At 68.4% G+C, this 16482-nt stretch overlaps 1 protein-coding gene across 2 annotated transcripts; it reads left to right on the top strand.

The window, feature by feature from the left end:
- Nucleotides 1–501: 501 nt before the first annotated feature.
- ATP5F1D (ATP synthase F1 subunit delta) lies at nt 502–3703 on the top strand. Of its 2 annotated transcripts, XM_041128136.1 has the most exons (6): nt 502–657; nt 1369–1522; nt 2002–2090; nt 2526–2653; nt 3280–3323; nt 3574–3703. In XM_041128136.1, the coding sequence occupies exons 1-4, from the start codon at nt 526–528 to the stop codon at nt 2646–2648; spliced, it is 498 nt and encodes a 165-aa protein (XP_040984070.1). In that variant the 5' UTR covers nt 502–525; the 3' UTR covers nt 2649–2653; nt 3280–3323; nt 3574–3703. The 2 variants fall into 2 exon arrangements, with proteins under 2 accessions (XP_040984070.1, XP_029888544.2); XM_030032684.2 differs by lacking the exon at nt 3280–3323 and having other exon boundaries at nt 503–657.
- The last annotated feature ends 12779 nt before the right edge of the window (nt 3704–16482 follow it).

Raw genomic sequence — 16482 nt, forward strand, 5'->3', positions numbered from 1 at the left:
GAGCCGGCGCAGCCCCCAGCCCCTCCTGCCCCAGGTGCCCCCGGCACCGCGGCCCCGGGGGTGGCGGCAGGTTGTGCTCCCCCCCCAACTCCCCGCAGCCCCCCGCGGTGGGGAGGGACGGCCCCCCCCCCCCGAGCCGGCGGGGCACGGCCGGAGCTGGGGGGGGGGCGGTGCGGAGGAGGAGGAGGGGGGAGCTGCCCCTCGGGCCCCATCGCCCCGCAGCGGCGCCCGGGCGCGGAGCGGGGTGGGGGGGCCCGGGGCTCTGCGGGGTCCCGTCCCGTCCGTGTGTGTGTGTTGCCCCCCCCCCGCACCGATCAGCGGGACAGACAGCGGGCGGGCCGAAGGAACTACAACTCCCATGCGCCCCCGCGGTCCCGCCCCGCCGCGGCGTTGCTTCCGGCCGGCGGCCGGCGCCCCACGGGCTGCGTAGTGGCGTGTGCGCGGGGCACGCTGGGAGTTGTAGTCCCGCCGCCGTCCCGCCCTGCCCCGCGCCGCCCGCTCGCCCTTGCCGCCGCCGCCGCCGCCATGTTCCGTGCCCGCCGCCTCCTCCTGCGCCTCGCCGCCCGCCCGCCGCTGCCGCCGCCCCGCGCCCGCGGCTATGCCGACCCCGCCGCCGGGCCCGTCCCCATGGCCTTCACCTTCGCCTCACCCACGCAGGTAGGCCGCGGGCCCGGGCCCGGCCCGCCGAACCGGCCCCCCCTACCCCCGCCGCTCCGCCATCCCTCCCGTCCCTGCGGGCGCCCGGGACCCGCCGCAGCTCTGCCGGGGCCCGCGGGGTGACCTTCACGTTCTTCCAGCCCCCGGTCCTTCTGCTGGAGCCGACGAGGGGCACGGACCCTGCCCACTACCCCCACCCCCGTCACGAATGCTGTTGGGGGGGGGACGGCGGCCGGGGCTCGCCGGTGTCCCCGGGGCAAAGGCGCTGGGGACGGGGCTGCGGTGCCGCGAGGTTTGGCGCTGCCTGGGCAGAGCCGAGCGGGATGCCGGCACGGCAGGCTTGCGGTGACGGCGTCGGAGTCTTCCCCACGTTCTTCTCCGGCTTCCCCCGGCTGCGCCCGTCGCTTCTCGCCTGCTCCCGGCTTCGTGTCTCGGCGTGCCGCCTTCCCACCACCCGTGCCCCTCGGGAGGCTCTGGGCGCTTTCCCGCTCCGTTTGCCGGGACCCTTCCTCCAGAGCCCGGCCCCGCTCCCACCCTGCGAAGGTCCAGGCTGTCCTGGTCGCACCTTGCCGTGCCTTAAACCTGCCGGCTGCTGGGAGGAGGGTGCCCACCGCATCCCTCGCCTCTCCAGAGTCGGGGGGGGCCACCTCTCTCCTTCCCCTCCGTTCCTGGTGTCGGACTGTTCCCATCCACTCTGCCCTCCCCGGACAGGTCTTTTACAACGGTGCCAACGTGAAGCAGGTGGACGTGCCCACGCTGACCGGCTCCTTCGGTATCCTGGCCTCTCACGTCCCTACCCTGCAGGTCCTCAAACCGGGAGTCGTGACGGTCTATGCTGAGGATGGCACGGCCACCAAGTATTTCGGTAAGTAAAGCAGGCGGAGCTGGGGAGGAAGGAAAGCCTCCGGGGGGGGGTGAGGGGGGGCATTCTCAGGGATTTCACAAGGGAGACTCTGCCCGCCAAGGTGTACCCTGATGCGCTTCCAGGGATTTCTGCTTTCCCAGCCACCCAGGGGTTGCTGGAGGCTGCCCTGCAGGGCCAGGGATCTGCCCTGGAAGATGGGGCTCAGTGTGAGGCTGTGCTCTGGGGTCACGTTTTCTTGGTTCTGCTCAGACTCTCTGGGTGCATCCCCTGCTGTAGCTTCCCTTTTGATAGGAAACAAGTCCCTACGGGACTTGGGAAGTGTTACGGGAGGGCGTCAAGGTTTTGTTTCAGCAAAGGGATCGTGGAGGTTCTGGGGATGAGCTTGCCCGTGCCGTCCTGTGTGTGGACCCCCAGACGAGGCCCATCTGGCAGCCCTGCCTGCGCTGCCTGATTCGGCCCCTGCTGTTGTACCTTTGCAGTGAGCAGTGGCTCTGTCACGGTCCACGCGGACTCCACCGTGCAGGTGCTGGCAGAGGAGGCGGTGACAATGGACATGCTGGATCTGGCTGTGAGTACCCAGCCTCTCATGGAGGGGAATTTGCTCCCTGCTTCTATCATGTGGGGTGGTTGTCTCGGGAGCTTCCTGTGGCTGCGGAAAGCATGCCCCGACCAAGGGCTGTGCCTTCACCCTGAGCTTCCCCGTCGCCCACTGATTGGGATCAAAGGCTTGGAGCTCCTCCTCAGTGAACTCTCTACAGGCTGTGGGGAGCAGAAGCCGCACAGTCGTTAATCCTTCTCCAGGCTGCTTCCCTCCCCTTGGACAGATGCTGGTCTTGCCCCTCCCCACCCCTCTTAGTCTTGGGAACAGCAGGGCCTGTTGATAAGGTGCTGCCAGCCCTGTGTTGTGGGGCTGACGACTGCAGTGAAGGGAGCGGGCTGCAGGACAAGTCATCCGTCCTGCGGTGGTGTCTCGATGACACATTCCTTGTGCTCTTGTGTTCAGGCTGCAAAATCAAACCTGGAGAAGGCTGTTTCAGAGATGGCTGCAGCATCCGATGAAGCAGCTAAAGCAGAAGCTCAGATTAAAGTAGAAGCTAATGAAGCCCTTGTAAAAGCCCTGGAGTAGTTAAGGTGAGTGTCACCTGTATCCCGGCTGAGATTTCCAGACCTGCTCTGGAGACGTGTCCCTGCTCCGTGCTGCCCGTAGGGAGCGTTGTCTCGCAGCAGCCAGGCCTGCTGGGGAGCGCGGGGGTGGACGAGGGTTTGTGCCTGGGTTTCAGGGAGCGGTGACACGAGAGCTGTCCTTTCCCATGGTCGGGTGTCAGCTCTAGGGGGGGGTCGTGGGGGGCCCCTGCCTAGAGCCACGCAGGAGCCGCTAGATGGCAGCAGGGCCCGGTGCTGTGCTGTGCCGTGCCGTGCCATGGTGCTGTGCCGTGCCATGGTGCTGTGCCGTGCCATGGGGTTCAGCCCGACACCGGGACATGCTGGGAGGCCGAAGCCACTGGTGGGGCCTCGCTGCTGCCTCCAGGTCCCTGCTGGGACAGGCCACACCAGCAGGCAGCTCAGGAGTGGTCTGGACGCTTGGGGCCCCGGAGGGAGAGCGATGTGCAGCCTCTGCTCCGTGTACACTCCCTGCCACTAAAAACAAACAGCTTCTGTCTCAGGGGAGGCAAGGCTGGGCTGCTTACCTCGTGGCCCCTTTCCCCTCTACCCTGCTAAGGCTGTGCATCATCCCTCTTCTTCCCACGTGCTGGCAGTTGGGAGACTTACTCTGCGGCAGCCTGTGTGCTGTGCCTGGCAGGTGAGTCGCAAAAAGCCTCTCTGATGGCCTGCCTGGAGCAGGTACAGCAGGGCAGCGGCTCCCCTGCTGTCTCCCTGATCTCTGGTCCCTGTGCTCTTTGGCCCGTGAGGTCAGGCCTGAGCGAGCCAGTGGCTCTTGTTTACTCGCTGCGGTTTAACAGCCTGAGCCAGCGCCAAGCCCTCGGATCAGAATCCACCGCTCTGCCGACCCCACCCTGCATTAAAACCAACTCCACTTCTGTGTGTTGCAGGAATTCCACTGTCGATGTAGAGAAACCCCAGACTGTCCTACTTGTCCTGGCTTCCCCGATTGTACAGATGGTGCGGGACAAATGGAGGCGGAGAAAACGCTCTGATCAATTAAAAGGAAATGTAATCCTGTCTCGTAGCATGTCACCTTCTTCGGAGGCAGCAAATTGCAGCTTGTGGTGCGCCTGTGGCTGGGTGCCTGGGGGCAGGCTCCTGCCCCCACGCCGGGGTCTGCTGGGGTGCAGTCGCTCTGGGAAGGTGTCCCTCCAGCACTGCCCTGGGGTTCGGCTGGGGATTCCCGTGGGAGATTCACCTACGGGAGGCTTATCAGGCAGACTTTATAACCCCCTCCCTGTGCTGTCAACCACCTCCACCTCCAATAATCCACCTGGACAGCAGGATTACAGCAGCACAGGAGGCGGCATCCACAGGGTAGTGCAGGTCTGTGCCAGAGGCTTCCTGTCCCGACTCCCCTGCCCCATCCAACACTGGCTTTTGCTCAGCCTCCTAGCTCCCTCGCCACAGGAATTCCCGTCGGCTGGGCTGTTTCTTCACGGTACTTCTTGCAGCTGGACAGCAGCTGCCCAGGCTTTGACCCGTTCCCCTGCTGCTGCGTTTCCACTGCGCATGTGGCACGCAGAGCAGGGGAAATCTCCCCCTGCTCCTTGGAGACGGGCTTGGTGCGGAGAGGGAAGCAGATGCCGTACGTGGTGGGAGTCTTTCCTGAATCCGTGTGTGGTGGGGGTGGCTGATGATGGTGCTCTGCTGAAGTTGCTGCTTGCCTGGGGGCTTGCTAGCCAGCAGCCCTGTCCGAGGAGATTGCCCCGGGCTCCTCGCAGCCCGGAGGAAGCGGGAGGCACTCGCGTGTCTGCGGCGAGCTCGCCGGTCCCCACGCGCCTCGAGCGACGGCAGCACCGTTGGGAAGGAGTGGGTTCGAGCGAGGGGCCGGTTCTGCCTGTGCCAGACGCTCGAGGATGCGTGTCTTGCCAACGGCACCATCTGCTGCCAGGCTCCTCGCTCGGTGCCGTCCTCCCCACGCCTCCCCAGAGGGATTTCAGGTTCCCTCTGCTGTGCAACCACCCCCCGGCACCGGCTCGCCAGCGGGGGGAGACCGAGGCAGCCGCTGGCCCCTGGACGCGTGGGGCTGTGGTCCCTCTGCCTCACTCTAATCCCCTTTTCCCTGCAGTCTTCCAGCGCCTGCCTGGGAACGCGAGTTGGCTTGCCTGTGTGGGCAGCTGCTCTAGCAAAGGTCAGCGGGCAGCAGGTTCGGCCTCCTGCCTGCCCTCCCCGCGGGCTGCGAGCTCGGCTCCCCGCGGCTCCCCAGTCGGAGCGGGGCACGGCTATTTTCGGCGCTGCCACCCAGGATGTAATCTTGGCTGCCTCCTCTTCTCACCACCACCTCCTCCCCCTCCTCTCGCTTGCTCTGTCTTTCTCTCCCCCCCCTTCACAAGTGATCAAAAATAGTGCCTGTGGTGTTAAATTTCTCACTCTGTAGCTTATTAAAAGCCTCTGAGTGCCTGATGCTGAGCCTATTTGAAGCTCAGCCGACTTCCCAGTTTCTGAGCTGCTCCAGTGCCTTTTTCTTCCCTTCCCCTCTCTTCCCTTTTTTTTTTTTTTTTTTTTTAAAGGTCATACGTTGCGCTGTGCATAAGCAAAGCCTCAAAGTCAGAACGAGTGCTAATTAAAACGTCTTGGGAATAACTGGGGACGGACGGCTTTGCTCCTTCTTCCGCTCCCTCTCGCTCTCCTCTGTCCCCAGTTTCTATTTGCGGCGTGCGTGTGCCTCTCTCGACACACGCAGCCGCTCTTTTTCCGACGGAAGGTGGCTGCAATTTTTTTTTTTTTTTTTTCATCTAATGGAAGAGCGTTGGCGAGGCCGGGAAGCTGGGGAAATGGCCAGCTGCTATTTTTAGGATGGGAAAAAATTGTCTCCGTCAGCGTCCTCTCACCAGCTCTTCCCACTGCCTCCCGCCAGCTCCGGGGGGGGACGGGGGGCCAGCCGGGATCCGGCCCTGCCCCCTCGCAGGGTGCCCTTGGCCGGGCTCTCCGTGTCGTGACGCCTGCTGGGACTTGTAGTCTGCATTTGGGGGGAGCAGCAAGGGCACCTCCGGTTCACCCCGCGTCCACAGTGGCCGAGGGACCCCTGGGGACGGCCGTGCTCCCCGCTGTGCAGCGGGAGGCAGCTCTCCCCCTGGGCAGGGGCTCTCCTGCCCTTGTGGGTGTGGGGAAAGGGATTTTTTCCTAAACTCTGCTCTGCCAGCCCCCCTGACGTTGCCAGGCAGGACCGGAGCGGTGCTGGGCAGGGACTGCCTGCACCCTGGCTGATGGCACTGCAGCCCCGCTCGCCCTGCCCTGCAGTTTGGGGGTGCAGGGCGATGGGTGGGGGTGGTCCCGGGCTCTCCCTGCTCCCCCTTGCAGCCCAGCCGGGTTCCCGCAGGGTTCCCCCGCTGCGGCCTCGGCTCTGAGCCCCTCACCTGCCTCTGTCCTTTCCCATCACTGCTAATTATCTGGTTCTGCCGAGAGCAGTGTTATCCTCCTCCCCCGGCTCGCCGCGCTGAGCTCTCGGCTCCCTCTGCCCACGCCGGGAGCCGCGATCAGTCACGTCCCGCTGGATGCCACGAAAATGGTCTCTGACTCCCTGCTTGGTGCAGGAGACGCGCGGCTGCGGCTGAACCGGAGGCGAAGCCCTTCACCGGTCCCGGTTCGGCGTGCCGCCGCGATCTGGTGTGGGTGCTGTGGAAGACGGACCGAGCCGGGGCCGGGGGGGCAGGCGGGGAGGTGGGGGTCAAGCCCCCAGTGTGGATCATGCCTGTACCACTGATGTGATTCAGCGGGTGAATCCTCCCTCCTCTCCTCCCCAAACCAGCCTGGCTGGCGGCGGCACCAGCGCGGCACTCGGCTGTCCCCAGAGCGCTGGCACGTGCCCTCGGGTGCCGCGGCCTCCATCTGTGGCTGGGGCAAAAGGTCTTTCCCTGACGCTTTTTGGGGCGGTGGGTGCTGGGGCAGCGCCTCGTCTCTGCACTTGGGTCCCCGCTCCGGGCAGGGGGACGTGGGGTCGTGGCGGCCGGGAGAATCGGCACAGCGCGGCGGAGTTATTACGGGGAGCCTGGGATCTGTTTGTCTCCGGGTTTCGGCTGCCGCGGGGTGGGGTGGGCGTGAGAGGGAAACGTTAATGCGCAGGAGGGAAGGGCTGCCTGGAAAATGGCGTGAGCGGGGCGGGGGGCCGGCGCGTCGCCCTCCTCCTTCCTTTCCACCGAGGGCTTTCGCCCATGACTTGCATCTTCTGCTGCCAGATGGAGGGTGGGGAGCCGGGCCGGGAGTGCTCGGAAAGTGAAGCATCACCGTTTCTGCCGGCGTCGCCGGCGGCATTTCTTTTCTTTGGGGGATGATTTCCGAGAGCGGCCGGGCTCTGCCGGGCCAAATCTCCCGGTGCTGGCGTCCCATCCCCGTGCTTGGCCACATGGCATTTCCACTGTCCCACCCAGATCCCGAATGCAGGGGAAAGGTTCGAACTCTCCTCTCTCTGCAGGAAAACAAACAAAACCCCAAACCCCACCGCAGCCCCAGGATTCCCCCGGCTCCCAGCTGGACTGACTCATCTGGCAGAGCTGCCCCTTTCCCTGCCCAAACCCGCGGTGCTCGGGATCCTGCCCGGCCTCTCGCAGCCGCCCTGCTATTGCCCCGCATCCTCGGTGCCCGCATCGCGGCATCGCGGCGGGGGCTGCAGGGCCTGCCCCCCCACCCCTCATCCCTGCCGGGGGGCACCCGCCGCTCGGGGGGCTGCGGGAGGTGGAAGGCAGCCCCGCTCACAGCCCCCCTGGGAGTTCGGGGACCCTCGGTGCCGGGCAGCACCCTGCCTGTCCCTGCCAAGGTTTCGTGGCACCCGGGTGCGGACCTGGCTCCGTCCAGGACCCCTCCCCGGCCGCCGTGGCCGTGGGCTGCTGCCTGCGGCCCTGGTCCCGGCGTGGGAAGGTCAGCAGAGGCTCGGTACGCTGCCAGCACCAGCCCGGCCGTGTCCTTGGGCCACGTTGCCCTTGGGTGGCTCGAAGGCCGTATCCTCGCAACTTCCTTCTCTGGGGGGGGGGGAGAGCTGCTGTAATGATTAACCCGCGCTGCGTTAATCGTTCCGTCCTGCAACCTTTTTCCTCTTGGTTTCCAGCACTGGAAAATGCCTCTCTTCCGCTGACCTCCCACACATGTGGCCCCCGCGGTGGGAGCGTGGCAGAGCTCGGGGAAAATCCCTGTGGGCAGGGCAGGCAGGAGCAGGGAACCTGGACTTCGGGGCATGGCAGCAGGCAGGATCTGGCCCGGCCGTGGCTTCTCGGTCCCAGCCCATTTCTGGGGTGATTTGCCGGCAGATGGCAGTGGAGCCGTGGGGAGACGTCACCCCACCAGCCTCCCTGGCCTCACCCCCCAAAATCCAGGCGCTGGAGCGAGTGCCGACGGGTGTTGCGGAGGGCGGGTGTTGTAGCCAGCACGACGGTGCTTGTCATGCAGCTCCCGGGCCAACGGCCTCGGAGCGCCGTGCTGGCGAGTGCGGCAAACCCTTGGCCCGGGGCGGGTTCTCTCTTGGGGAAACTGAGGCACAGATGGGGAAAGCCACTTTTCAGCTGGGGAGAGCGGGGATGGGACATGGGCATCCCAGACCCTGCCGCTGCACTGTGCCTCAGTCCCCCCCTCCCCAGGAAGTTGCTGGGGTCAGGCGAGGGGCAGTGGGGGCGGCGCGTTGCCCTGGGGTCCCAGGTGCTTTGGCAGGGGCTCGGCGGCCCCGGGGGGTGCGGGCGCAGCCCTCGCTCGGGGCAGCCTTGGCGGCCGCTCGCGCTTGGCTTCGCTGGAGCCGGCCCAAAGCCGCGGGGAGCGCGGAGGGGAGCGCGCGGCCCCGTGCTGGGGGTCCGAGAAAAATCCTCTCCCACCGCTCCCCCCCCAGCCGGGGCCACGACCCTTGTGGGGCAGGGGGAGTCTGGGGAGGAAGCGGCTGCCAGCTGGGCTCGATGCCGGCTACAAAGGCGGCCCAGAGAGCCCGAGCGGAATGAGGTGGCTCCCGTCCAGGTTCCCACGGCGGCCCCGGTGCAGAAAATACACCCGGAGCTGGTGGCGGTTGCCACAGCGATGGGCTGGGTGCCATGCCGTGGGAAGGCGGGGGGGGCACAGCCCCGGACCCAGGTGTGCCAGCACGGGACCCCGGCGCGGGGCGGTGGGAGCACCGTGGGGCGATGGAGCTGGGCGCTGGCGGGGACCAAAGGCTCCTGCCCTGGTTCCCGCTGCCCCCGCCTGCCTTTGATGTTCTGGGACTTCGCCCTTGGTAAAGCTGGGAGGTTCCCAAGGAGTTCCCGGCTGGAGCCCAACATCCAGCACCCAGGCGTCCTGGCGTGAGCCCCCGCGAGCCCCGGGGCTCCATCCGCCGCTCGGTTCCCCTCGCCTCGCCACAGCTGGGGGCTCGGAGCTGCAGCCGGGGGCTCGGAGCCCCCGCGGGCTCCCCGGTTCCCGGCCGAGCTGGCCCGGAGGAAGCGGCTGCAGCTGGCCCCGGCGGTGGGGCTCTTCCTGGCGGGGCTGGCGCCGGGCTGGGGCCCGGGGTGGGGAGGGGAAGCCGGGGGGGTGCCGGGGCCGGCTGCCCTCGGGGATGCCCCGGCGTGCGGCAGGGAGGAGGGGATGGCAGCGCTTTCATCCCCGCTCCCTCAAAGGCCGCCTGTGTGCCGAACGGCCACCCTCCGCCGGGTATAAATAGCAGGGATTGAAGCCTGGCGTGACACTGGAGTCGCTTCTGCCACCGCCACCTTGGGTACCCCCCCCCCCGCCGCCCCGCGGGACCTCAATGGGGTCATTGTGTGCTGCGGCCCCCGCGGGCCACGTCCCGAGCAGCTGCTGAGCCTGACCCCGTCTGCTTCCCCCCCACCCCCCCGGCATGCCGGGGCGACCGCGGGGCTCAGGGTGCCCCTGCGGGGGTCCCACGCGGGGAAAGGACACGTGCCCCCCGCTCACCCTCCTCTCCCCGACAGGCGAGGGCCACGCACGGGGTTGGCGATGGCTTCCCGCCATCCCCGTCCCCACCTGGCCACGCCGGCCGGCTCTGCCACGGCCCTGCCACCCCCTCCTCGCCCGGGCAGCGCCGGCAGCTGCTGCGGGGTGTAATGATGGGGTGTAATGATGGGGTGTGCCTGCCCGCCCCGGGGTGGAGAGCGGCGCGGGGAGGCTGCTGCCACCCAGCAAGACGGGGCCAGCCGGGCGCGGAGCTTCCCCGCCTGCAGCCGGCACGGCCACACCTGCGTGGGCTGAGCGGACCCCGGCTCCCACCCCGACGCCCGGCCCAACCAGCTCCTTCGCGTCCCGGCTGCCCGCGGACAGGCTGCTGCAGGCAGGGCCCCCCCCCCCCGGGGCCAGGCAGGTGCAGGGTGCCGGGGAGCGCCCGGCGTGGGTGGGGGGACGCGGGGGACCGGGAGGAGCCGGAGCCGCCTCCGTCCCCGCCGCGCCCGCCGGGGCACGGCCGCGGCGCGCCGAGGTGCCCGGGAGAGCCGGGGGGCCGGAGGGGCCGTGACCCCGCTCGCTCCCGGCCGAGAGCTTTCCGGGTGTGCTGGGACCAGCCTGCCCGTGCCGCTGCGGGATGTCCCTGTCCCCGCTCGCCCCTCATCGCTTCCCCGCATTGTGTCCCCCGTCCGGCCCCGCATCCTGTCTCGGCAGATGGGCCCCGGCCCCGACCCCGACCCCGGCCGGCTGCGGCCCCCGCGCCTCGCGTCCCAGCCGGGGCACTCCAAGGGCACAGGCTGCCGCCGGGATGGGCTGTGAAACGGCCCCGCCGGATCATGCGGGTTCCTGGCGTGGCGTGGGAAAAGCCAGCGTCTCCCGCAGCGAGCGGGGCGGGCAGGGGCCCCCCCGACGGGGACGGGTGTGGGCGCAGAATGTGCACAAGCATGCGTTGCACCGTCAGCGGGGTGGGGGGTCGTGCACCCCACGTGCCCCCATCTGCTCCGACCGTGGTCAGCCAGTCCCCAGGGCTGCCTTACCCCCCGTCCCAGTTTGGGGAGCGAGGACCGGCCATGCCGCAGCCTCCTCGCTCCCAGTCCCATGGGATGCAGGAGGACAGGCGTCCCGCACCCCAGGGGCAGCTCTGCAGCGTGGGGGTCCTGGGCAGGGAGGGGCCGTGAGCCAGACGAGCTGCGGTGCCGCAGCCCCCGACGGGCCGCGGGTGCCCGCTCCTTATGGCCGCGGGAGGAGCGGCACAAAGCTGGATGGCTCGTGCTAAGGGCGTCCCATGAGCAAAGAGTCGGATAAGCAGAGCCGGGCCACGACGGCCATCGCACGGGGCCCTGGCCGGGAGCTTTCTGAATTCATCTTGGATTCAGCAAATGGCTGTGGCTGGAGGAAAAGGGAAGGAACTGGGCCGGGGGCTTCACTGGCAGCGTTTTCCTTTGGAAATGCATCTCCTGTAAAGCATGAGCTGATGCTTTTTGCCTTGAAGGCTGCCAGGAGCATCTGAGAAGGGCAGGCGGCGCTGGGGCTGCTGTGAGGCGAGTTTCTCTTTTGCTTTTGTTTGGCTCGTGTTTGGCCAAGCATCCGCTCAACGCCGCGCACAAGTGGGCTCCTGAATTTCTCGGTTTCCATCAAAGCAGTATCGACGTCACTGCATTTTTGGCTGATCGGTGATGAGGGGCTCAGCGGGGTGGGGAGCTGGCGGGGGCCGGCGGGGGCCGTGCTGCCTGGGGAGGGCGGCTGGAGGCAGGCGCTGCGCTGCAGAGGTTACACAAGAGCCCCGCTCTGCTGATGCTCCCAAAACCACAGATGATCTAATCTCCTGCAGCCTAACCTATCGCTGCCATATCACATTTCCCCTCAAAACCTAATCCTGCAGAGAGCACCCGACGCCGACGCGGCCCTGCCGGCAGCACCCTCGCGGGAGGACCGACGGGCAGCTGCCCGGTCACACCGGCAGCCCCCCAGGGAGCCGGCCAGCAGGGCTGGGACCACAGGCACCGGGTGAGCAGGACCTGCTTCCTCGCCTCGGGAGGGCTTTTTCAGTCTGGGCAGCTCCAGGGCTGCTGCAGCCAGCAGAGCCCTTGCTCCTTCTGACCCCAGCCCCACGCGACGCCAAGCCCCAGAGCAGGATGGTGGTCTGGGAGCCGCTCCGTGCTGGCTGCCCGGAGATGCCGGCCTTTTCTGGTGGACTATTGCAGTCTTGGTGGGAATCTCACTACAGCAAACCCCCCTCCCTGGGGCCGGGTTCTGGGCGCTAATTGACTAATTGCACTCTGCGAGAGAGGGGAGAAAGAAGAGAAAGGCAGGAGAGCCCCGGCACGGCGCTTCCTTCCCCCTCCCCATCGAGCTCTGCCACCACGTGTGCCTCTTTCATCACCACGGCTAACGCAGGCGGGGAGCTCCGGTTCCTGCCCGCCAGCCCCTCCAAGCCCGGCGGGTGCTGGAGCGCCGTGGTCTGTGCCTGCCAGAGGGGCTGCCACCAGGTAGCATCCCGGGATGCTCTCGGCATCACCCGGGCGCGGGGCTGGAGAAGCACCCGGCTTCGGCTCTGGGCTGTCCAGGCAGCGGGGTCCGGCAGGACTCGGGTACAGCCCCCGTGGCCCCGCTGGTGGCCGGGACGGCGCCTGGCTTCGCCAGCACGTGGGGTGCCAGGGCGTGCTCCAGCCCGCGCACTGCCACGCCGCCAACCGCCCGGCGCACGGGGGCCTCGCGGCGGATGTGAGCAGGCGTGTTTCGGGGCAGGGCTGCCTCCGCGCCAGGCCAGCACCGGCCCGGCATGGCCGAGGTCTCCGTTGGGAGCTGAAGGCGCTACGGGGAGATAAAGGTTTAATGAGGGGTTGTTCGGCTCTCTCTGATCCTTCCGCCCATTATCTAATCAGAGCAGGGCATTTAAAAGGCCACAGTGCAGGGTGAGTCACTTCCCCGGCCGGTGCCTCAGTTTCCCCACAGGTAGCGCGCCGGGGATGAGCCGAGCCTGTCTCCCTGCAGCGTGTCTCGGCGCTGGGGAATGCGGCACAGTGGGTCCGGCCCAGGGCTGGACTCCTCCGGCTGCTCTTCGCTCCGCACTGGCTCATCCCGACCCTGGGCGCAGCATCTCCCTCCATCCCCCCAGCTGGGGAAGGGGCGCAGGGCGGCACCGCTCCGGCCGGCATCCCTGAGCAGCCGGGGAGGGTCCGGCAGGAGGGAGGGTGAGAGCCAGCCTGGCCCAGGGGTGCTGGGACATCCCGATGCCCAAGCGCCCAGCAGCACGGGACACGGGTCAGGAGCACCCGCACCTCCACGCGCGGCAGCTTCGCCTCCACCCGGCCGCGGCAGCCCGGCCCCGTGGCAGTGCCGGTGCTGGTAGCACGCGGGGTCCGGCTCTCCTCGCCAGGATTTCCTGCCGCTGTTCCCAGAATAGGCTGTGGCCCCGCATCCGCGGGGGAGCGGGTGACCCCACGCAGCCGTCGGAAGGGAACCGGCCCCGCCGCCCCGAGCAGCACCGGGACCCGGGGTCAGGCACGGGGTGAGGCGACAGCACCGGCATCCCACGTCCGGGGCCACGTGGCGGGACTCATGGCGGTGGCCCCTGCCCCGGCCAGCCCTCGCCGGTGCAGGGAGGGCCGGGCAGGCGGCTCCATCACCGTAAACAGGAACTGCGGCCGGGGGGAGAGCGCAGCCCGGCCGGGAAGTGAGGGGGTGCGTGCGCCCATGACGGGATGTGTGTGAACGACACGAGCCAGCATCTGGCCCGGCCGGGGGAGAGCGTGGGTGGGGGTGCAGCACCCACCTGGGCGAGCGGGCATGGGTGTGAGCGTGCGGACACGCACGAGAGCGTGTGTGCCGGCGTCTGTGTGCAGAGCGAGCACGCGCGTGTGTGCGCAAGCGTGCATGTGCCCCTTTGGGGCGGTGGCGCCCGAGGGGTTGCACACGCGTGTGTAGGGACGAGGCCAGGAGGAAGCACCTCCTCCCGTCCCCAGCCCGCTCTGGGTCGGGGTTTCCTGTGGCACAACCCACCCGTGGGGATCCTTTTCCTCCTCCTTCCACTGGCTTCGGCTGCTTCGGTGGGTGCCAGCCCCGGCAGAGGGGCAGGGGCAGCGCTGGGCAGCGTGCGAGCATGCCCACGCGCCCGTTTCTGCACCATCCCGCGCCCCACGCTGTGCCAGAGGTGCCGTGGGGCCGCCGGCTGCCGTGCCGACCCCCGTCCCCCTCTGGCAGCAGCCCCGAGCCCCCTCAAGGCAGTGATGGAGAGGCCGGGCGGAGGGGTGCCTGCGGCTCCGGGCTGGCACCGTGCCCCCCGGCCGGGTGAGTCTCCCGCATTCCTGACACGGCTCCAAGTGGAGCAGTGGGCAGGCGCGGGGCGGGGATGCCGCCACGCTGAGTGTGCGCCCGTGTGTCAGCGCGTGGGGCAGCCCGGCGGGACACGCCGTCCCGCGCCCCCCCCGTCGGCCACCCCACGCTGGGCCCCGGGGCCCCATGCCGGCATCGCCCCCGGCCCTTGGCACAGGTTTGGGCTCAGCAGGATCTGTCCCACACGGAGCCCCAGCTCTGCCTCCGCCCTTTGTACAGGCAGGTTTTGGCAGATGCCCCATGGGCAGCGGGGTCGGGGCCCATGGGTGGGCTCGCTGCCTGTCGGTGCCCCCCATCAGCCAGCTGTGCCCTGTGGGAGCCCCCGGGTGGGGGCAGCGAGCTCTCCCCAGCCATGGGGCAGGGTTGAGGGTCGGGTGCTGAGGATGCTGCGCCCCAACTCTGCACCCCAAAGTGGGGCAGCCAGACTACACCCTCCACAATGCATTGCGGGACACACTGGTCCCACCCACTGTGGGGTGGCCACGGTGCATTATGGGGTGGGTAGTCCCGGGGGTGCCCGGGCTGTGGGGCCACCTGGGGCAGGGGTCTGATGGGGTCCCGGGGTCTGCGGCGATGGCACCGCTGCCTCTGCTCGGCTCCTGCGGAGACCTTGCCCATGGCGGCAATGCTCCCCTTCTCCGGGCGATGCCGGTGGGGCAGCCCCTGCTCCCGCGCCCAGGGCCCAGCTGGGGTTGAGGCGAGGGCAGGGGCAGCTTTGGGGCGAGGGGGGAGCTGTGGCTGAGGGGCCGTGGGGATCAGACCCCGGGACGGTGGCAGAGGCACGGCGCGGTGCGGGCGGTGCTGGCTGGCTCACAGCCGGGGCAGCCTCAGCTCCGCTCTCGCCCAGGCTGGACCACAAACCACCCCAGCCAGCCCCCGTGGTGGGAGCCAAGGGATGGGGTGGGATGGGATGGGATGGGATGGGATGGGATGGGATGGGGGGGATTTACTCCCCCCTGATTTATGAGCCTGGGTCACCCCAGGAGTGAGGTTCATCATGTACCTGAGGAGGCTACTGAAATCCCGGGTCCTTCCCCTCCCCAGGGCTGGCAACTTGCTTAAGCATTTATAATAATAATAATGGTAATAACAATAATAATAACAACAACAACAACAAGCTGAGTTGTCATCTGACTCCTGGAGCTGGTGATTTAAAGCAAACCAAGAAATGTCATGGCGTCTGAGAAACAACCGCGCAGCGCTGAGCTGAGACCAGGGCTGGGTCCGGCTGGAGCCCCAGCCTGGCTGGGAAGGGACTTTCCATGGGAAGGAGAGGTGCAGCGTGTCAGTGCTCCGGTTCCTCTTGGCCGCAGCGGGTGGGGGTCCATGCCCCACGTGCCCCTTCCCACCCCGGCAGGGGCCGGACACCCATGTTTCCACGGCTCCCCAGGAGCAGGAGCCGGGTCCTGCCCCACTGGGGGGGTCTTGGGTCCTGGCCCATGCCCAGGGGAGGGTCCTGTCTGTGGGCATGAGCTGACAGCATGTGCCCGCCGTGCTGATGCAACCGCCAGGACCTCTCCTGACCCGCGATTTCTGCGATTGCCACATCGCGTCCGGCACTCGGCGTGGGGCCGGCGCTGGGCTCCTGCACGGGCTGGGGCGCAGGAGGGGGCTCGGGGGAGACAGGGGCTGCGGTGGCAGAAGGGCAGCGGCGGAGCCGGTGCCCAGGGCACAACTGGACGTGGCCGGTGCCGGGATCTGGGGTTCCCTGTGCCTGTCCCAGCGTGGCTCTGGGCTGAAGCCTGGGCAGGGAGCGAGGCAGGGGAGATGCCCACAGCCCCGCAGGGGCTTCAGCCGCTGCCAGAGCTCCCGCTGCGTGCTGGCCCAGGGACGCCAAGCAGGGCTGGGGCCAGCTGGCTGCCCGTGCCCGGCCCCAGGCGCAGCCGGGCCAACCTGCCCATGTGCTGCTCTGGCCGGCGAGGGGGGAGAGTCAAATCTCCGCTCCCGCCTGGCCGGGGGCTGCTGGCCACGGGCCGGCAGCGTCAGGGGCTGGCAGGGAGGCAGCGGAGCCGAGGGCAGGGAGCCGCTCGCCCTGCGTCAGCAGGGACGGAGAGCTCAACGTCCCGAAGGGGACCGTGAGCTCAGGGAGCCGAGAATAGCCCTGGCCTCACCGTGGGCAGCGGGGTCGCGGCCCGGCACAGCCAAGTATGGCCCCACACCTGGGCCTGTGGTGCTGCTATATCCAGAGGGATTCGCCATCCTTCCCGGGGCCGGGGCCAGGCTGCGGGTGGAAGCCTCTGCAGTGACTCCCCCTGCCCCAGCCCCGCACGTCACGGCTGGGAACTGCCTCATCCCGGGGTCCGGCGAGAGCCGTCCAGCCCTGCGCTCTGCTGGGATCCCGACTGCCCATGGGGCTGGCTGGGGTGCCCGGCCCCCGACGTCTGGGTGGCTGCCTGAGTCACTCCAGGGGTGACTTCATCTCTGGGGCTTGCCTGGCCTCAGCCCGGCCCGAGGCCACGGTGATGGGCAGAGCCCCCAGGGGGTGTGGGGTGCCCCAGAGCCAGGGCACGGCAGGCGAGGCCAGGCTGGGCCACCGTCTCCGACTGCACTGGGCCGGCAGCCGGGGTGTCCCCAGGCCGCGACGCCCGGACGCGCTGCCAAGGACCAGCAGGACA

Source organism: Aquila chrysaetos, chromosome 12, assembly GCF_900496995.4.
Source record: "Aquila chrysaetos chrysaetos chromosome 12, bAquChr1.4, whole genome shotgun sequence".
Lineage (NCBI taxonomy): Eukaryota > Metazoa > Chordata > Aves > Accipitriformes > Accipitridae > Aquila > Aquila chrysaetos.

Bases quoted from the DNA above. Each gene is read 5' to 3' on its own strand.
- ATP5F1D (XM_041128136.1), top strand. From the start codon at position 526: ATGTTCCGTGCCCGCCGCCTCCTCCTGCGCCTCGCCGCCCGCCCGCCG. The intron at 1,523-2,001 runs GTAAGTAAAGCA...GTACCTTTGCAG, and splicing joins CACGGCCACCAAGTATTTCG to TGAGCAGTGGCTCTGTCACG. The intron at 2,091-2,525 runs GTGAGTACCCAG...TCTTGTGTTCAG, and splicing joins TGGACATGCTGGATCTGGCT to GCTGCAAAATCAAACCTGGA.